Raw genomic sequence first — 21,716 nt, 5'->3', positions numbered from 1 at the left:
GGTTCCTCTTCCCTTCCCAACTGCAATTCCCCACCAGCTTCTTAACCCCACCTCCTAAGCGTGTCTCGTTCTGCTTTCTTCCATGGCCATGGCAATCATCCTGGCCTCTGCTACCCTGATCTCTCACTTGAACCGCCACATCCACATGGCTTACAAGGCCATCTTCATGAACTTGTGCTACCTCTCAAGTCATCTTTCATCACTTTCTCTCCTACTTTATGCTGCGAACATTTGGATCTCCTTTTATTCCCTGCAGTGACCATTCTCGCACTGTCTTTGGCTGTTGCACAAATAATTCCCTCTGCCTAGAACACACACCTTCCCCTTCCACAGCTCTCTCTCACTTTCCCACGCTGCTTCTATCATCTTTCATCCTTCGGTGGGTTACACAGCTTTTCCCCAGGGAAACCTTGCAGGTTAGGTTGCCCATGATTCCCTAAATCTCTCCCTTTATAATACTCATTATACCATATTGGTGACACTTGTTTAAGTGTCCACTTTCCCAGCTTAATTACCTCATTAAACACATCAGATGTCTTTTATTTCTTATTTATCTTTTGGGTTTTGCCTTATCATTTTTAAAAATTGAAATATAGTTTATTTACAATATTGTGTTAGTTTCAGGTGTACAGCAAAGTGATTCAGCCATATATGTGTATATATTCTTTTTCAGTTTATTTTTCACTATACGTTACTATAAGATATTGAATATAGTTCCCTGTGTTATACAGTAAATCCTTATTGTTTATCTATTTTATGTATAATAGTTTGTATCTGTTAATCCCAAACTCCTAATTTATCCCTCCCCCGTCCCTTTTCCCTTTGGTAATCATAAGTTTGTTCTCTATGTCTGTGAGTCTGTTTCTGTTTTGTGTATAGATTGATTAGTATTATTTTTTAGATTCCACATATGTGATATCATATTTGTCTTTCTCTGACTTACATCACTTAGTACGATAATCTCTAGGTCCATCCATGTTGCTGCCAATGGCAATATTTCATTCTTTTTAAACACATCAGATGTCTTATTGGTCACACTTATTTCTTCCTTGAGACCATCCTCTAGGAACCCTCCATTATCCTGTTTAGACCAGAAGTGTTTGTTCACTAAACCTTCCATACAGCTATCAATCCCTGTTAGGTCCAACACTTCTTTTTCTGGTGGATTCTTTGCCAGATTCCATACTGTTTTCTCTATTGCTTTAGATCCTTTGTTGGTGAAATTCATCCTCCAGGAGCTTCATGAGGATGGAGGCATAGAAATATATCTTTTTTGAAAACTTGCATGTTTGAAAATGTCTTTATTCTGCCTTTGCACTCGTTGTATACTTTGGCTAGGTATAAAATCCTATGCTAAACATCATTTGCCTTCTCAATGTTAATACATTTCCCTGGAGTTTTCTGTTGTAAAGGGCTGATGTTGAGAATTCTAATATCCTTTTGCTTATAATTTTTAGAGAATCTATCTTTGTCCTTCTGGAGCTGGAAGCTGTTAGAATCCTTTTCTTTCTTCTTAGCGTTCTGAAATCTCAAGGTGATATGCTTTGGTGGAGATCCTTTTCTTTCTTCATTTTGGTGAGTAGGTCCTTAAAATCAGAGAGTGCATGTCCTGGGACTTCCCTGGCGGTCCAGGGGTTAAGACTATGCACTTCCAATGCAGGGGGTGTGGGTTCGATCCGTAGTTGGGGAACTAAGATCCCACATGCCATGTGGTGTGGCCAAACAAATTAAAAAAAAAAAAAAGTGCATGTCTTTCACCTCTGGGACATTTTCTTATATTTCTCTTGTAGTTTCTTCCCCACCGTTTTCTCTGTCTTCTCTCTCTGTGTAAATGTTGAAGTTCATAGACTGATTAATTTCCTTCTCTTTTCTTTCCTCTTGCCCATATATTTGTCTTTAGTTCTATTTTCTTTTTTCCCTAAGAGGTTATTGATTTTTAACTTCCTATCATTTTATTGGATTTATGTCAGATCCAGAGTTTCCCTGGTTCATTTTCTTCTCTGAATAAACTTTTTGCTCCTGTTGGTGTTGGGAAGTGGTGGTCACTTGGGCAATATGGGTGGACAGAGAGATTAGGGTCTGCTGTTCCTTTAATAGTGCCTTGACTAATCCCTACCTCCTGCCTTTGCTGATACCTGGTGCCTGCAATTCCTGAGCCTTTCTGAGATTTTTCAGCATGAGTTGACTTGCTTTTCCCTTCCGTCTTCCACTGTAGGTACTTGGTATTCAGCCATCACAGCTTTGCTAACTCCTTCATTCACTGTTCATCTTCCAAGATGGTCATTAATATCTCTCATACTCTACTGTAGTCATGACTATTTTCTTTAACCTTGTGGTTTTATACATTTTAAAATTCATTCACTATCATTTTGGTAGCATTTCAGAAGTGGACAGGGATATATGCATGTGTTCAATTTTCCATGTTTACTTAAAACCACTTACTATTCTTTTTTTTTTTTTTTTTTTTTTTGCGGTATGCAGGCCTCTCACTGTTGTGGCCTCTCCCGTTGCGGAGCACAGGCTCCGGACGCGCAGGCTCAGCGGCCATGGCTCACGGGCCCAGCCGCTCCGCGGCATGTGGGATCTTCCCGGACCAGGGCATGAACCCGCGTCCCCTGCATCGGCAGGCAGGCTCTCAACCACTGCGCCACCAGGGAAGCCCCATTTACTATTCTTTACTAAAGATGTGGCTGAGTTTTCTGATTCCTGGTACTTGGCGGAAAAGTCTTAATTTGAGTTCTGGTTGTAGACCTTCCCGTCCTCCTTCCCTCTCTCCTTCCCTTCTTTTCCTTCCTTCTTTTCTTGTCTCTCTCTTCTTTATGTTTTTTCTTCATCCTGTCCTTCTGTCCCGACTCACAGACAGGGTCTCAGCCACTTCATACTATTTGGCTTCAGAACCTTCAGGCTCCATCTAGGCTTTTCTTAATTTCCTGTGATCACAGAATCGTTGCTTGCTATCTTATTATGAAATATTTTATTTTACTGTTGATTCTGTGGATCTCAACTCATTCTTTAGATCCTCCTGTGATGATGAGGATGACAGTGATAGGGACGATATATTTATGGAGCTCTTGACACGTACCAAGCCCTAAATTAAGCATGTTACATAGATTATCTCCTTTCACTGACCCAATGGGCCAGTTAATATTTATTTTCTCATCTTATAGATAAGAAAACTAAAGCTTATGGAGTTTTCATAACTTGCCCAAGAAAATATAACTGGTGAGTTGTAAAACTAGGTTGTTAAAGAACGACTTCCTGACATCCAAGATCAGACTTTTACCCATACCGCAACACTACAGGCTTCTTGATGGCAGTGGTGTTGGACAAGGCACCGATCAAAACATTATTTTGAACCATGGGATTCCCACTACTTGCCTGAACACTTTCTAACGATAGAATGAGATGCCTAATGATTTCGTGAGTGCTCCTCTGAAAAGAGCTACACAGGGGTTGGATGGCCTTGTGTGAGGATGTGTGTGTGGGGAGGATTCCTGCATTCGGATGGAACACGGACTTTACAATCCCTTTATTTTAGTTTGTTTTTTTACATTAATGATAGTTAACATTTATTGAGCAGTTGCCTTGTTCCAAACATGGTCGCTATTAAATTGCCTTTATGTACCTTATCTCATTGAATTGGTTCTAGGACCTATCTTTTAGCATCATCTTCATTTAGTAAGGAGGAAACTGAGGCTAAAGAGATTATCTGACACACCAGGGAGTGAAGAGCTGAGATTTCAACTTAGAATTATCGGGAACTGTAAGCTAAAGACCAGAACAATCAGAGATTTCCCCTGAATGAGCGATAGCCACAGCAGGTTCGAACAAGGGGCGGCTGGAGGCTCACGTGGGAAGTAGAGGTGATCTTCTGCTTCCCATCCGCTCGGTCCCCTTCTCTTTCTGGTTCTTGCTCTCATGAATCCCACGTGTCAATCCCAAGTCTCCTTCATGGAGACCTTGACCGTGAATTGTGGAGGAAAAGAAACCTGGGCCAGAGCCAGAAGACCTGGGTCCTTACGCCAGGCTTTGGACCGCAAGCAACCCCTAGCCACTCTGAGTCTTAGCCCTCCCAGCTGTAAAATGGTAATAACAGCCTTAAGTTATAGGCACAATCCCTTCAAACATTCCAGGTTTATGCTTCTGACTGTTCTGCTGTTACTTCTCCTTCCACAGTCTCCTAGAAACTTCCTCTTAGACCAATCAGCAGAACTGGGACCTCACTCCTTATCCTCATTTCATTCTCTGTGTATTGTGTAACAGTGGGAGGGATGAAAAGATTGTACCTTCAGGCATTTAATTAATCTTAGCATTTAATATTAAAAATAATAATAGCTAGCATCTATTGAATGCTCACTATGTCCAGATATTGTGCTGAGGATGGTATAAACACTGTTTCACTTCATCCTCATACCAATCCCAAGAGGCTGGGCCATTATTGTCTTGTTCTCATTCTAGACCAAAAATGTCCTGAATGTGGTTGACTTAGTCTACTCAGGCTGCCATAACTAATACCATAGACTGGGGGGCTTAAACAACAGAAATGTGTTTTCTCACAGTTCTGGAGACTGGAAAATCCAAGGTAAGGACTGGCAGGGTTTGGTTTCTAGTGGGGGCCTTCTTCCTGGCTTTCAGATGACTGTGACCTCACACGGTGGAGAGAGATTGCTGTCTCTTCCTTTTCTTACAAGGCGAACAATCCTTTGGGTTAGGACCCACCTTTATCACCCCATTTAACCATAAGTACTTCCTAAAAGCCCTGTCTTCACATATGGTCACACTGGGGCTCTGAGTTTCAACATATGAATTTGGGGGATACGATTCACCCCATAGCAATGGTGGACAACGTTTAGCTTGGCTTTAATGGACATACGCTATTCATGTTATTAACACATGAAAATGTTTGAGGTGGGAAGATGGCATCTTTCTGCTACTTTCTAAACACCCTCCCTTCCCCATGAAGAGGGTGGACAGATCACCCGTTAGAAAATAGGACAGGAAGGGCCAACATTCCTGTTGCTTATCAAACAGCAGGAAAAATTAAAAGTTTCTTCGGGTTTGAAGAAACTTGGTCCTTTGCGGGATGACCCTTTTATTAGCCCGACAAAGGACCTCCTGGGATTGTCTTTAAGAGAAAAGTAGTCTCCTTAGTGTTCCTCTCTCTGTCCTTAGATGAGAGATGGTCCAGTATCAAAACTTAGTTGTTTTTCTCCTTTCTGGCTGAAGAACTAACCCTCTCCTCCAGAGGCTTTTGGTGACGGATCCCTTTCTTTTCCAGGAAGCTAAAGAAATTATTTCGGAAGCTGAAAGGTGAGACGGAGCCTGGACAAGCTGACTCCGCCTGTTCAAAGCGTCCAGAGCAGTGGGATCTAGACTACAGCCTGGAACCATACACTGGACTGACGCCAGAGTACATGGAAATGAGTAAGAGCCCATGGGCTTTCCTTCCACTGGGGGCGCGTTCAGATAAGGGGGTCAGGGGGAGGGTTAGGAAAATAACTGAGGCAGCCTCTGCTCCTTCCCGGGCTTCCTGGCGACACAGTGTCGCCTTCAGTGCCACGTGGAAGTTGAGGAGGGTGTGGGCAGAAGGAGCCCTGGTCTGCGAACCGGCAGCATCTCATCACCAACTTGATCCTCAAAGGGTCCCTTCTTCTTTGGGGGCCACCTGTCTTCATCTGTCAAATGACAGGTGTCGTCTCTCGGGTTCCTTCCCGTGGTTTCTACCATGAGAGGCAAATTGGGAAGTCTGATATTTAAGAATGGAATTTCCACTAAGAAAGAGGAAAGTAGTCCTCTGACCCTTGGGACAAGGATATATAAACCTTGACGAGGAGAATATAGGAGAGTCCCTCACTCTGATCACGCGGGGCTGGGGAAAATGTCATCTTTCCTCTAAAAGTGGTGGGGATGTTTTGGGTAGGGGGTGAGAGGCAGATGTCTAGTCATAGTCTCTGATTGTTCTTGGATGAGGCCTAAGAGTAGGAGCGCATGCAGCGCAGGCCAACAGAACACGGTCATTTCAGACGTGGTTCGGAAGCCACGTGTTCTCCATCATGAGCAGTGTCCCAGCTTGGACCAGCTGCCTGCAAACACTTGTCTGCTTATTAATAACCCTGAGCTTTCACTGGGGTGAATATTTGAGTAGCCTGTTTCCAAGACTTGGAACTAATGAATTAAAAACATAGGACCGAGAGGGCAGTCATATCATGTAAACATTGACTCAATCTAGAGTGAATGGAGAAACATGAGTCAGATCCAACGAAAGAATCACTCAGGACTTCATGTCATTGGGCCCTCATTGTGTTTGCATAATGACTCCTGCCTTATTCCTTTTAACAGGGGCTACTAACGCCTCTGTGTACCAGGTACCTCACTTGTTATTTCTAATGGATACTTAGCCTCTGTCTTCATAAGAGAGAGAGAGAGAGAGAGAGAGAGAGAGAGAGTGTGTGTGTGTGTGTGTGTGTGTGTGTGTGTGTGTTAAGGGTAGAGGGGTGGACAAGGTCTAGATGACATGGTCAACAAAGTTCTGTTCGAGTTCTGGGGTCTCTACAATTCCAGGCAAAGCCTGAGCTTTGTCATCTGAATAAATGCCCCAGAGAAGAAACAATCATTATGTCTGCCTCAAGAACAATAGACAAAGAAACTATCAAGACACAGTTTGTGTAAACACACAGCTCTCTGATGCTTTTTGCCTCTTGCTAAGGGCTACCTCTCATTCCTCTCCAACACTGAGCCCTATATTTACGCAGAGATGACCACTCAGATTTCAGATGTCATTCTGCGTCTGCCATCCTCTCAGAAAGAGATTGATGCCAGATTGAGGCTTCCATTCGGGAAGGGGCTTATTACGCTAGAACCCCCATAGCTCTGTCTTTCAAACTCCACCCTCCATCTCCAGCCCCTCCCCCCAACCACGCAGTTATTTGTGTAGGTGTTAATGCCTGTCTGCCTGTCTGTGAGAGCTGGCTATTTCAAAGCTCCCTGTCTTGAGTGATTAAGAGCAGAGACCCTTGAGCCATACTCCCTGGGTTCAAATCCTGGCTCTGTCACCAACTAGCTAGATAGCTTTGGGTAAATGGCTAACCCTAACCCTAGTCCTAAGCCTAACTTCATGGGATTGTTGTATCAATATATAATGAATCGGGCTTCCCTGGTGGCGCAGTGGTTGAGAGTCCACCTGCCGATGCGGGGGACACAGGTTCGTGCCCTGGTCCGGGAAGATCCCACATGCCGCGGAGCGGCTGGGCCCGTGAGCCATGGCCGCTGAGCCTGCGCGTCCGGAGCCTGTGCTCTGCAATGGGAGAGGCCACAACAGTGAGAGGCCCACGTACCGCAAAAAAAAAAAAAAAATATATATATATATATATAATGAATTAATGTCTGTGAAGTGCGTAGAAGAGTGTGTAGCACAAACAAAAGCTGTGTCAAGTGTTGCTGTTTCTCCTAATGGTCTTGAGGCCCCAGGAAGGCAGGGTATAGGAAAACATGCTGTACTTCGTCAGCCACTGTCACTAAACAGTCATGCACTATGTCATGTTCAGACTCGGGCACTTACCAAGTAATGAGAAGACAGAAGAAACAAGAAGTAGAAGACTTGGTGATTTTTGGAAGAAGTTCACCCCAAGATTGTAGAGAGTAAAATTCATTCCATACATTAAACAAACAAGCAAACTACTTACAGGTTAAGAGGGAACAAAACAACCATAAAACAAAAAGTTTGAAAACGGAAGGAAGCATGTCTCCCAGAACTTTCCTTGTTCAAGCCCAACTTTTGGTAGCATTTTGGTGCCATATCTTAGGCCCCTTTTGTTATTTTTAAATAACACATATTTTATTTTATTTATTTTTTTAAATAAAAATGTTCCTATTTATTTATTTTAGCATCTTTATTGGAGTGTAATTGCTTTACAATGGTGTGTTAGCTTCTGCTTTATAACAAAGTGAATCAGCTATACATACACATATATCCCCTCCCTCTTGCGTCTCCCACCCACCCTCCCTATCCCACCCCTCTAGGTGGTCACAAAGCACCGAGCTGATCTCCCTGTGCTATGCGGCTGCTTCCCACTAGCTATCTGTTTTACATTTGGTAGTGTATATATGTCCATGCCACTCTTTCACTTCGTCCCAGCTTACCCTTCCTCCCCCTCTCCATGTCCTCAAGTCCATTCTCTAGTAGGTCTGCGTCTTTATTCCCGTCCTGCCCCTAGGTTCTTCATGACTTTTTTTTTTTAAGATTCCATATATATGTGTTAGCATACGGTATTTGTTTTTCTCTTTCTGACTTAACTTCACTCTGTATGACAGACTCTAGGTCCATCCACCTCACTACAAATAACTCAATTTCGTTTCTTTTTATGGCTGAGTAATATTCCATTGTATATATGTGCCACATCTTCTTTATCCATTCATCTGTCAATGGACACTTAGGTTGCTTCCATGTCCTATTGTAAGTAGAGCTGCAGTGAACATTGTGGTACATGACTCTTTTTGAATTATGGTTTTCTCAGGGTATATGCCCAGTAGTGGGATTGCTGGGTCATATGGTAGTTCTATTTTTACTTTTTTAAGGAACCTCCATACTGTTCTCCACAGTGGCTGTATCAATTTACATTCCCATCAACAGTGCAAGAGGGTTCCCTTTTCTCCACACACTCTCCAGCGTGTATTGTTTGTAGATTTTTTGATGATGGCCATTCTGACCGGTGTGAGACGATATCTCATTGTAGTTTTGATTTGCATTTCTGTAATGATTAGTGATGTTGAGCTTTCTTTCATGTGTTTGTTGGCAGTCTGTATATCTTCTTTGGAGAAATGTCTATTTAGGTCTTCTGCTCATTTTTGGATTGGATTGTTTGTTTTTCTGGTACTGAGCTGCATGAGTTGCTTGTAAATTTTGGAGATTAATCCTTTGTCAGTTGCTTCATTTGCAAATATTTTCTCCCATTCTGAGGGTCGTCTTTTCTTCTTGTTTATGGTTTCCTTTGCTGTGCAAAAGCTTTTAAGTTTCATTAGGTCCCGTTTGTTTATTTTTGTTTTTATTTCCATTTCTCTAGGAGGTGGGTCAAAAAGGATCTTGCTGTGATTTATGTCATAGAGTCTTCTGCCTATGTTTTCCTCTAAGAGTAACACATATGTTAAACATTTAAATATTTTAAATATTTATGAGTTAAAAAATAAAGTTGTGATCATATGCACACATTTCTCTTTTTTCAGTTAGCCTTATATGAATAAATATTTCCAAATTGTCATATAATATTTAAAACAAACAGCTGCATAATAAATCAACCCTCTAATAAATGGATCATAGTTTATTTTCCTATCTTCCAAGGAAGTGAATTGGAGGCTCAGTTTCCAGTTTTTCCCCTATTTTCACAAATCCAGTATATATTATTTTCATGCATGTAATCTTTTCCACATTTGTAATTACTTCCTCAAGATATACTCCCCCAGATGTGATGGCTAGATCTAAAGGATGGCCATCGTATGGTTCTTGATTTGTTTTACCAAATTGCTTTCTGAAAGGACTAGACCAATTCCCTTCTCCATAGACCACGTACGAAATACTCTTCCGATGGGTACCAATTATTTATTACCCTGAAGTCAAGTGGTAATGAAAGAATGGCCAGTGTGCTTTCAGCTTGAGATTCCCAGCCCCCGTGCCCACCTCATTCTACCTGTTGACGTGAATATTCCAGACTCATCCTTTAAGAGTTAGCTTTCCACGCTGCTTCCTCTGTGAAGTCTTCCTAACCCCATTCCTGCTGAGAGGAATCATTAACTGTTTGCTTTTCTGTCCCAGTGTTGCATTTGGTGCACACACTGATGGTGTATCCTACAGAATTATGGTAATAGCCGTTCTTTTGCAGACCCATCCAAAGAGCAGTGAGTGAGGCCCATGACTTTTCATGTCCCCCAGAGCCCAGCACATTCCCTGGCACGTGACAGGCACTCAACATGTCTGATAAACAAAGACGAGTGAGGGAATGAATGCCTTTATTTATTAATGAGGGCAGGTTTCTTAACAGAGGTAAGTTTTTAATAATTTTAAGTGGAAAATGAAGGATCGTTTTCAAAGCAGGGCTTGGTTGATGGTGGGTCAAGGATGTTCTAAAGAGGTTTCCAGGGCTTCCCTGGTGGCACAGTGGTTGAGAGTCCGCCGGCCGATGCAGGGGACACGGGTTCGTGCCCCGGTCCGGGAAGATCCCACATGCCGCGGAGCGGCTGGGCCCGTGAGCCATGGCCGCTGAGCCTGCGCGTCCGGAGCCTGTGCTCCGCAACGGGAGAGGCCACAGCAGTGAGAGGCCCGCGTACCGCAAAAAAAAAAAAAAAAAAAAAGAGGTTTCCAGCTCCGGGTAGGAGATTGGTCTTGATCCACAAGGTCCCTTCTGATTCTGAGGGTCCACTTATTAATAATCTGAGTAAGGGAGAGCATTCCAAGGCAGAGGACTGGCAAGTCCAAAGAGTCTCATGGCCGTGAGTAGCTGTTGACAAAGCAAATGGCGGTTTTGGGGTAGGGAGGGAACAGAGAAAGACCAGGCATTATTGGAGAACTCTAAGGAAGACCTGACAAGTTTGCGTTTTGCATGAGGCCGTAGGGAGCAGGTGTAAAATCTTGGTCGGTGCTGTGACGATGTTTGAGCTCTGTTTCTCTTGAGGAAAATGGGCAACTAGTGCAGGAGGGGAATGGAGAGGGAATGAGGAAGCACAGGTGGACACATTCATTTGTTCATAGTCATTCTTTCATTCATGAATCATTTATAAGGCACCCAGAGGGAAGAACAAGTTTAGAGACCAGGACAGTCTCTCCAGCAATTCAGGTTGTTACTGATTCAGCCTCGTCTGCGGGGATGAAGCCTGGACCACACATGGGCTTTCCATGCTGGGTTCCACGGAAACTCACAGAGCCCTTTAGGCCATTTTGCTAAGTTACCAATCATTTTAGAGACATGACTATTTTATTTTGTATTTTCTATAAGCGCAAGGACAATGTTTCTTTTTTTCAAAAACATTTATTTATGTATTTATTTAGGCTGCTCCAGGTCTTAGTTGCAGAATGTGGGATCTTCAGTTGTGGCGTGCAAACTCTTAGTTGCAGCACGCATGCAGGATCTAGTTCCCTGACCAGGGATCGAACCCGGGCCCCCTGCATTAGCAGCATGGAGTCTTACCCACTGGACTGCCAGGGAGGTCCCAGGACATTGTTTCTGAGTTAGATGTCTTTCATCCCTAATATCTCTGGATTATCCTCTTCACCCTTTCAGGGAGTATTTGATCCCATGTACGATCAAAGACTAGGCCGCAGAATAAACTTTACCAAACAATGACTTCATCCAGCAGTGTAGGCTAAGTGTGGTTAAGGGTGGGCTGGCTCTGGGGTCAACTGCCAGGCTTCCTGTCCTACAATGGCTTGAGGCTTCAGGTCAGCCAGGCCAGATTTCCTCACCTGGAAAGTGGCATCTTTTGATGAAAATAGCACCTACCTTGTAGGATGCTTCTGAAATCCAGGAGATGAATCTGGAGTAGTTAAAACACTTGGTCTGGATACTCTCTCCGTGACAGTCAGCTGCCACTGTTAGTGTCAGGTGTCTGGTTTCTTTCTCTTTAATCTAGGGATTGACTAAAAACAGTCTGAAGCCCCTGCATGTAGTGAGCCCTGGAGGTTCCTCCCATCCCATCAGGCAGTAGGATCAGACAGTAATGTTTAAAGACTGAGGGTACGAGATTCCAAGACAGTTCTAAGAATCACACTCAGAAGCCTGAGATATAAACATTCCAAGATACTTGTCCCTCCAGAGAACACAAAGGTCTTAGGGCTCTGCTTGTCAAGTCTGGCGTCTCAGATGGGCTCTTTTTGTCATCTGTTTATCTCAAACCCACAAATGTTTGTTCCTCTAGTCATCCAAGAAATAATCACTATTGTCTTCCTGACTCCGGAACTCAATTATCCCTCTTAGAGCCTCCTCTGGTTTCTTAAATGCAGCCCAAGCTTTGAGGCCCTCAGGCCATTCACGTGGGTGAGGAGATGAATTTCTTCTTGTCATTGACATTGTCAGCATAGGGGGTCTCATTTTTCTCAGTCATGAGCTTACAGTCCTGTCAAACCCTGAATAGAAAAGGAGGTGCACTGGTGGTTGCACATTTCCTTATTTATTAGGAGTAAAGGTCAGATTGTTATTTTGAAGGGGCAAGAGCTGTCAGTCTCCCCTGCTCTCTGGATATGCCCACCAAGACATGTAAGAATGACCTCGCTGATGGAAACGCATGGGCAGGTTCCCCCCCAGAGACCAGGGCATCTACACCCTTGCAGCTGCACCCAAGTTGTCTCACCAAGTTGCAAATTTGAACTTCAGCATTCGGGAGACGCATCCATGAACTGGTGTAGACCCTGACTTCTCTTCCGTGCCTCCTTTCTGACTTTGCATCACATCTAGCTGGGGAGAGGCCTGCTCCAGAAGATCCAGACTCTGTTTTATCCACGGCTCCTTACCTCACTGGCTTTGCCTTGTCGACTGAAAAAAAAAATTGCACCACCTAAGAGTTGAGAATTACGTTTTTTTCGGCAGGCACGCGGAGGACTTTTAAGCCTGGGAGACTTTTGCAAAAAACAAGAAAACAAACCAAAAAACAGGCAGTTGGAGCATCAAAAGATTACTGTTAATTAAGGAAAAAGCAGACATCTCAAGTTAATGAATTTAGCACTTTGCTCAGGACTGTACAGGAAGAGGCAGGAGTCTGGGCTCACTGAAATCATTCCTTTGATATGCACCTCAGCTATCTGGGGCCAGTGTCCTGGTTTCCTTCCCCATCCTGAATCCCCTCAGGGTGCACAGTGTGGGGACTGCAGTGGCTGATGGCTTGATGGCCCCAGCATCCTTTGTTTACTGATATGACAGGGTGGCTTTCTTGGTCTACAGTCTCTACGAAGAATTTTGGATTTCCATGTAAGTCCTCCCCCTTCCTCCTTTGCATGACTGCAGATGCATCCTAACTGCTTCTTTCTCCGCTCCCTCTTTGCCTTTTCCTTCCCAGCTTTTAAAAGAGCTTTTCTAAAAGGCAATCCAGAACGTATTATCTTTTCTACTTAGAATCCTTCAACATTGGTTACTGACGTCCTTTCAGATGAAGTTCAGACCCGCTAGGCGCAGCATCTGAGGACACCCACGTGTGCGCATCTGGTGGGTCTAAACCGGCCTGTGTTGGCCTGTTTGCTGCTGCAAGTTCTTGGTGAGCTGCTCAGGCTCAAACACATCTCCTAGAATCGTTGTTCAGTTCTCCCATCCTCAGTTCTTCTCCTCTCCTGTACCTGCTTTGGCACAGGAGGAAATGGCAGTGCTCTGGGGGAAGACACCGAGTCTCACTCCTGTCTGGCTGCAACCCTCAGCCCTGCTCCTGGAACATAGTAAGGGCTCAATAAACTATTTTTTGAAGGAATGTTCCTCCCACTCCCTTTCCTTCCGTGGCAGAGAAACTGAGGCCTCCTTGCTCTTTATCCCGTGGTATCTGGGCCGGCCTCCCATTTCGTGGTGGTCATATTTATTATTATTATTATTATTATTTTGGCCACGCTGCACGGCATGTGGGATCTTAGTTCCTGACCAGAGTTGAACCCGCGCCCCCTGCGGTAGAAGTGCAGAGTATTAACTACTGGACCACCAGAGAAGTCCTTTTTATTATTTTTTATATGCAGCAATTTTCATCTCCCAAGACCAAAGCGAGACACGTTGATCATCAGAGTTTCCCTCCAAGAAAAGTCACTTCTGGTTTTCATTTGCTCCTTGGCCTTCAGGGATCCAGTCACTGATCCCGGTGGAAGTGGGCAGAGGGCAGGGTTCTCCCCCAGACTTGGACTGAAACTCAACCCAGTTTCACGTCCTGGCTCCTGCAGCGCCCCTCCCCTCCACGCCGGGGGCAGTACTGTGTCAGGCCCCGAGCAGGCACTCGGGGCACAGAGGCAACAAAGGGGGCCGGGCCCTCCAGGACCTCGGGGTCTAGAGGCAGAGAGTGATGGGCCAGCGGTTACAGGAAAGGGCCTCCTTGTCACAGAACAAACGCAGCCCCCTCTGCTTGCTTCGGAGAGGCTGGGGGTCTCTGGCTCCCTTGTGCCTTAACAGAGGTGTGTGACCGAGGACTGTCCGCCCTCCTCTGCCCCCAGCCCGTGACTGCCCACTCACCCAGCTTCCTCGGGTTCTCCAGAAAGTGCCGACAGACGCAGGACAGACTCTGCACTGGAGCAAGACTCTCGTCTCCCAGCTGCCACCTCAGGCTTGTTTTCTTAAATTTATTTATTTATTTATGGCTGTGTTGGGTCTTCATCTCTGCGCGAGGGCTTTCTCCAGTTGCGGCGAGCGGGGGTCACTCTTCATCGTGGTGCGCGGGGCTCTCACTACCGCGACCTCTCTCGTTGCGGAGCACAGGCTCCAGACGTGCAGGCTCAGCAATTGTGGCTCATGGGCCCAGCCGCTCTGCGGCATGTGGGATCCTCCCAGACCAGGGCACGAACCCGCGTCCCCTGCACTGGCAGGCAGACTCCCAACCACTGCGCCACCAGGGAAGCCCCCTCAGGCTTGTTCTGAGACTTCAGATGAGGCCAGGAAGAGACTGCATCTCGGGGAAAACACTTCTCAGCCCGTCGGCTCAGAGACTTGGTTCCGTGACTCTTTTCCGGGTTCTCCACCACATTTATGGTCTCACCACCCTCCAGGCCCCTGGCTCAGAAGCCAAGACATCACTGTTCCTTCGCTGCTGTCTGCACACCTTCCCTCCGGCAGGGCTGGTCTTCCTCTGGGGTGTTTCTGGAAGTCGCTCCTTCCTGTTCCTTTGCTGCTGTCTGCACGTCTCCCCTCCGGCAGGGCTGGTCTTCCTCTGGGGTGTTTCTGGAAGTCGCTCCTTCCTATTCCTTCAGCCTCTTCGCCTCCTGCCCTGGTGCTTTCCCCGCCACGCCCTCACAGCCGCCAGCATCCGCCTACAGCCTTCTGATTCTTTTGCTCCGGTGGTGTTGGTCTTACCATCCATTGTTCAGAAGCCTCTAGCGTCCCCACATCCTGAGCAAGGCCCTGGTGAGGCAGCTTTTCAGTTATTCGCCCTGAGATTCTTTTATGCGTCCTGAGTGCCGCCACAGTGAGCCCCCCAACTGCTCCTCACCCACAGCCCACACGTCCCCGTTTCCGCCTGGCCGTGTCTGTGCCCCTTGCCCTGGCACTCCCTGTGTCTTCTCATCCCCGTGGACAAAACCGGCTCTGTGGCAGCTCCGCCTCAAAGGGTCCCTTCCCTCCCCTCCCCTCGCCCCTCCCCCCTTCCACAGTATTTTAGTGCCCCTCCCTCACAGGGTGTCAGACAAGCCGCCTCCCAAGACAGCCATGCCCCACTGGAAGCTAATTTCAGGGCCTTGCATGGGCCCGGAAAACACTGGAGAAGTCTGCAAAGGGGTGACTGAATAAACGAGGGTATCCTTTATCTAGCTTTGCCGTATCCGGGCTGAAACCATCTTAAATTCTAGTAGTGCTGGCGTCAACTCTCATAACAGGCTGATCATCCCTTGAGTGGATTAGGTAGGGTGGCGGTTATCCTTCTTTCTCTTTCTCGCCGCTGCCTCCTTCCACGCCCCCTGTGCCCCTCCCCTTCGCGGCTGCCTTCTCCCCTCCCCCACCCCAGGCCTATTATGAGCTCCTTTCCGGGGGCTAAGCCAGGGAAGCAGGAGAAGGAGTAACGTGAGCCCGTCCACGTCCTTGCTGCTCACAGGTAGCGCGCTGCGAAAGAGCTTGGTGGGAGAGAAGACAGAAGCCCAGACGTCAGAACCTTGCTGGAGCAATAGTTTCTGCATCGCCCCCGGATACCTAAGGCTTGGCAACGGCAGTCACACCATGACTTCCCACTTCTCTGCACCCCTGTCTTCAGAGCCCCTTGGATCTTCAGATGATCCCTGTAGGGTAAAGGGAGCAGTATCTCTCCTTCCCGCCTTCCCAGGGCTTCAGGGGTCTTGGATGTGAATCTGGCTCTGCCTGTATCCAGCAGGGTGACTTTGGACGCGTCACAACATCTTTCTGGACCTCGTTCCCTCCTCAGTATCATAGGGAGTTAGACCAGATGATGAGTTTTTCCTTGCCGAGGTGCAACCCCCTGGCTGGTGGTCTTAACCAGTTGTGTAACGTGTCACCAGTAATGTGCTGCTACTACTGCTAATATATTTCAAAAAGCATAAGGTGAAACAGGGTCAGTGTCACCCTCACCTTCCCACACTTCTAGATTAGTTTTGAGTGCGAGAGCAGGGAGGTGTCTGCAGGGACAAGGCCTCACTACCCCAGCAGAAGCAAGTGGTGCGCAGAATCGTCATTCATCGAGTGTCTTGATAAGAATTAAGACTTTCAAGCCAGGTCACCCCCAGGGTCCCTAACCTGGGCCAGATCGCCTCCAGGGTCCCTTTCCTGGACTTAGGTAACCCCCAGGGTCCCTTCCCTGGGCCAGATCACCCCCAGGGCCCCTTCCGGTGCTGACATCCTAGTTCATACACACCAGCTCGACAGTGCATCTCGAAACCAAGAGGCCCAGGGTGTGACACAAGTTGCTTCAGGTCACCCCGAAGACCCACTAGTGGAATTGAGACTAGAGTCTTTTGCAGACCGTTCCACAGGAGAATCCCATCAGGACCAATAGGAACTTGGACTTCAGTGGAGGCATGGGGCAGAGGGAGGCTTCCTCTTTCTGTCCCAACGGGATAGACCTCCCCAGGCCCAGAAGGGCCCTTGTCTTGGGCTTTAACAAAAATGAGAGCAGTGAAACCGAAGCTGCCCACTCCCTCTGGTGTGCCTGACACGGTGATCCCTGGCCCTGCTCTCAGCTGTCAGCTTCCTTCCCCATGGTCCCCAGGACCACCCACGCTGACAGGAAGTGCACTGAGCCCACTGGGGCCTGTCGGTTGTAACGGTGAGGCAGGTCATCAGAAGAGGGAGGGGGCGGGGAGAGATGCATTACATGTACGTTCTTCTAAATTGAGCTGGAACTGGGGAGCAGCAGGCCTGGGGGGAGGGGCCACGAGGCGAAGGGGAGGCTGGGAGTCGGCCTGAGGTGGGGGCGGTGGTGGTGGGGAGCCCCGTAAGGGCAGGATGGGTGGTGGGGCTGGGCTGGCCGCAGACAAAGAGAAACCCAAGAGGGAGAGGGACGGATTAGGCTGCAAAAACCTGGGAGGGGAGCGGTCAGCTTTCGAGGGAATCTCCAATGTCAAACCCTTTTCCTGAAGAGCTTACTAAGGACTTCAAGGGTAATCCCCCTTCCCTGGCTCCGAGCGGAGGGAAGAATGCTGGCCCAGGAGCAGCCATGACATTAATCATCACTGTCGCCCGCCTCAGAGCGGGCTTCAAGCTCCTTCGCCACAGACCCCTCACAGCCCAGTTGCGGAGTTTTCCTCAAGGCCTGACGAGAGGAATTTCTTTAGTTGCTTTAAGAGCTGCGAGCTAAGGCCTCCGGACACTCACAGCCTTTGACTTCTACAGAGTGGAATTTGGCATAAAAACGTAGGCCGGAATTTAATCCTCTAAGAGGAGTTTGGTGACTAGTCCCAAAAGACTCTCTTGGTAAAGTTTTATCACCATTTTATCAAATAAATAAGTGATGCAATTGAGGGCCAACAACTTAGCTTCCTGTTATTCACTAAATTGTGATGGGAGCTTCTTGTTGTGTCTTATTCACAACACCTGACCACAGGGCCTGGCATACAGTAGGTGCTCAATAAAAGCTTGAAGATGAAGGAAGAAGAATAAAGAATGAAAGAGGTGATCCTATAGTGAGAACCTTGAAGACAAAGTGATAATTAGATACTACAGATATCACCATTTTCAAAGCTCTCCAGACACCCTGATGTATTGATATAGCTGGGACAGTCTGTCTCCTCCCCCTCCCCCCAGGGGCCAAGGTTCCTTATTTTGAGGTGCTTTTAATTAAGGGATGCTATGCCGCTAAGGGCAGGTCTCGTTCAGCAATACAAATGGATGGACTTGTAAAATTATCTGGGTAGGTCAGGCAAAATACCCCTTGTAATAGTCAACTCCTAGTATGATAATGCTTTGTAACAAATATCCCAAAGTCTCAGCGACTTGCAAATGAGCGAGAGAATAAAGAACAACAGAAAGAGCTGGCTACAGGCATCACTGAGTAGCCTACAGTAGAAATGGTCAAGTAAACGTGGTCACTTATTAAATAAAGAGTAGAAGAGAGACTGAGGCTCCGGAGAGAGTGATGACAGGTGACACCCAAGATTCCTTCCGGCTCTCATATTCTTTAGTCGTGGACAGTAGGGACCACCCTGGGTAATTTCCAAGTTTCCAAAAGAGACTGATGTAGAAAACCAGTCCCAAGGCTGCCTTAGCTGTAAGCGATGAAACTTTCCAGAGTATCTGTACAGCATCAGTGCTGAAGCCTCTGTATTCTGTCACACGACTCCAAATGTGTGTGTTACACAGGCAATGGCTCAAAGAACCAGGAAATTCCTTTCCCTGAGCCATCCTGTTTATACAAACTGAGTCATCCCACTGGATAATCAGGCACCTGCCGTCTTCTCCAAATGCCATTTAAACGCAGTTCAGGCAGCATCTAGGGTCTCGTTATGGTATTTCTGGGGAGGAGGGTGAGTTGCAGGTCAAGTCTCTCCTTTTCTTTTGACGCACACATTGCTTGTCATTGTCTGTGCTAGGAGCCCCTTTCCCCATGAAGACTTAAGAGAAAAGGCAAGCGTGTACTTAGACACCACGCCTGGAAGGCTCCTGGCGTAGAGGAGATGCCCAGTCAGTGCTCGAGGAAGGCCTGAGTGAGTGAATGAATTGGGGCAGTGTTTTAGGCTAGAATACTGGGAACTCTCGCTTCTTCCCATTTCGCTTGTTGCTTTGTCAACCAGGAAGCTCAGAGTGAACTTTGTTGCTCAACCACAGCCCAGTTGTGGGTCCTTAGAGTTTGCATATTTGTGTCTCCCTCGTTCCTCTGTTCTTTATTTCCTTTTTTCTAAAACACCATAAACTTACTTATGTGTTCCTTTCATTGACTTTGCCCCAGCCCTTTGGGAAGAGGTAAGGGCAAACAAACGTCCTCAGGGATTTGTTGCTCGGGAACTTCTCTTCAGGCTTGACTATTTTCATTGCTTTTCCACCTCACTGACTGCATTACCCCAGCCCAGATGGGTAGAGGGGAGGATGGATGAGAGGAAGGATGCGTGGGTAACTGGCCCTCACATCCCATTTTGCAGGTGGAAAAAGTAAACAGGAGTGAGTAAGCCAGGCCATTCATTTGTTCACTCAGTAAACATTGGCTGGAAATTCACCAGGTGCTTCTCTGAAAATCAGAAACGAATCAGTAGAGCTCGCAAACTCAATCCTCTCTACTTTTAAGAAACTGATGTCAGATTTTTGAGGTGCCACGAATGCAGGGCAGACAGGAGCGATGGCACAGAAAACGTCAGGTTCAGCTGCAGTGTGCCCCTGCAGAAGACACATGTACGTGAATGAAGACACCCTGGGGAGGTAGAATGCCTGTGCAGATTGGTGGGGATGCTGGCATCAGTAAAAGCTCATTCTCTGACAAAAAGGGATCAGATCAGAGAAGGTCCCATAAAGGAAACCTAAGATGCGTGGGAGTAACTAGGCAGGGGGAAGGGATGCTGTTGCCTTAGGGTTGCATGTTTACATTTTGGTGCAGTGAAAGGACCTTGCGCTCGGTTGGCATCAGAAACTATGTTTGTTCCGGAGCTTCACTGATTTCTAGGTGTGTGGCCCGGAGAAGATTATTTCACCTCTCTGAAGCTGTTTTCTCACTTGTACAATGGAGATAATAATCCTTGACACTGAAGATTGCTTTATGAACCAGACAGCATGCTGCCTGCACATGGTAGGTGTTTAGGAATTGTTGGTTGAAGCTTCATGACCTCTGAGGGTTTGGAGTTTTGCTCAGAGGAGATAGAAGAGGAGCAATGGGCACATTTTTCCAGAAGACCATAGTCTCCAGGCCTTTTAGCTCCCTGTGGCTGAGAACCATGTTCTTCTGCCTTTTTCTGTGGCCGTCAGCGGGGTTCATGTCTGAAGACTCCCACGACCCTAAGCTCTGTTCCCAAGGCAGCGAAGAGGGCTGCTTATGGACTGGTCTCTATCCTACTATCAACCTAAAACCAGCTGTTATAAAAAGACTCTGAATTCTTGAGTAGTGGGACTCTCAGAGAGTCATCGTTCCTCCCTCCTTCAGCTGAAGGAGTTAATACTTCACAGTTCACATGGGAGTGAGGAAAGGTGGGGACCCAGTCTCCCTTCATCACAAGGAAATGGAGAAAATGTGGCTTGCTGATCTGTCCTGGTGCTGTGATGACTTGTAGGCAGTAAATTCTTAATACTCAAGCCGTGACTTCAAGGCGAGTCTTTCCTGTTATGACTTCCAGGGTTTCTGAATTGAATCTGATCCATTATATAACCCCCAGGTGACCCTATGCAGATTGAAAGGGGATTCCACTTACTGTCTTTATTTCCTGAGTAGTCTGTGAGTTTGGATGAGTGACTGGCAGGAAAGACGTTAATGACCAAACATCCAGCAAACCTTCAGATGCCTCTTGGAATTGTTCTTCAAGTGAAGCCCAGTGGTCGTGAGTCTCTGCAGCCTCCACAGGCCCGCTGGTGAGAGCGAGTTACTCCTGCCCTGGTTCTCACTGCAGTCTTTTGATGCTGCCCTTAGAGGTCTAACTCCAACACACAGCCAGGATTTGCTTACATGTCCCTCTTCTCCACTGCATCCTGTGAGCCCTTGGAAGGATGACACAGTAATTATTCATCTTTGTTTCCTAGCAACGAGCATGGTGCTCAGTGTCTAGGATGTGCTCAATAGATGCTTGTTGGATGAATGAGTGAATGAGTGAATGAATGAATAAGTGGTGAATGATGGACATTGAGAACCTTCTTAGACTTCTGTAAAGACTGCTACTATTTTCCTAGGCGATAGAGGTCCATGCCAAGCAATCAGCTCATGTGCCTTCTTCTTGTTACCTCTTCCTGTTTACGTGGTCCGTCAACACTTGCAGTTCTCTTTACACCAGACACTCACTGCTGTGCACAGTGTCTTCCCTTGCCCTTAGGAGAAGGGCATCACTGGGCACAGCCTGGAAATACAGGCTGATGAAATAGACAGCGATGACCTTCCCGTGGTGTTTTTAGCTACGTGTTTGTATTAATGGGCTGTTTCTAGCTGAATATTTTCAGTAACTGCCTCCCGAGTGAAGAGACAAACTCACGCCAACATGTTTCTGAGTCCTTCCCTTGCGTTGCTTATTAGCGGTTCATGACAGGGAGGGTTCTTAAGCCCCCAGCTTTTAATCCCCTTAAGCCAGGGGTCCCCAACCCCCGGGCCACGGACCGGCATCAGTCCGTGGCCTGTTAGGAACCGGGCCACACAGCTGGACGTGGGCGGAGGGCAAGTGAGCGAAGCTTCATCTGTATTTGCAGCCGCTCCCCATGGCTTGCATTACCGCCTGAGCTCCACCTCCTCTCAGATCAGCGGCGGCATTAGATTCTCATAGGAGCGCGGACCCTACTGTGAACTGCGTGTGCGAGGGATCTAGGCTGCGTGCTCCTTATGAGAATCTAAAGCCTGATGATCTGAGGGGGAGCTGAGGCAGTGATGCTAGGGCTGGGGAGCGGCTGAAGGTACAGATCATCATTAGCAGAGAGGTCTGACTGCACAGAGACCATAAT

General features: G+C 47.0%; 1 protein-coding gene across 1 annotated transcript in view; it reads left to right on the top strand.

The window, feature by feature from the left end:
• ANO2 (anoctamin 2) overlaps positions 1-21,716 on the top strand; it is a gene marked incomplete at its 5' end in the record, with an annotated part of 318,386 nt that overhangs the window by 275,360 nt on the left and 21,310 nt on the right. The window contains one exon of the mRNA XM_082849511.1: positions 5,279-5,424. Within this exon, the coding sequence (XP_082705637.1) occupies positions 5,279-5,424 (146 nt within the window). The remainder of the gene's footprint in view (positions 1-5,278; positions 5,425-21,716) is intronic.

This window comes from Leucopleurus acutus, assembly GCF_964270905.1.
Source record: "Leucopleurus acutus genome assembly, chromosome: 11".
In the NCBI taxonomy this organism is placed as follows: Eukaryota; Metazoa; Chordata; class Mammalia; order Artiodactyla; family Delphinidae; genus Leucopleurus; species Leucopleurus acutus.
Note: the sequence above shows the minus strand (reverse complement) of the source record. Positions and strands in the feature narration are given on the sequence as shown.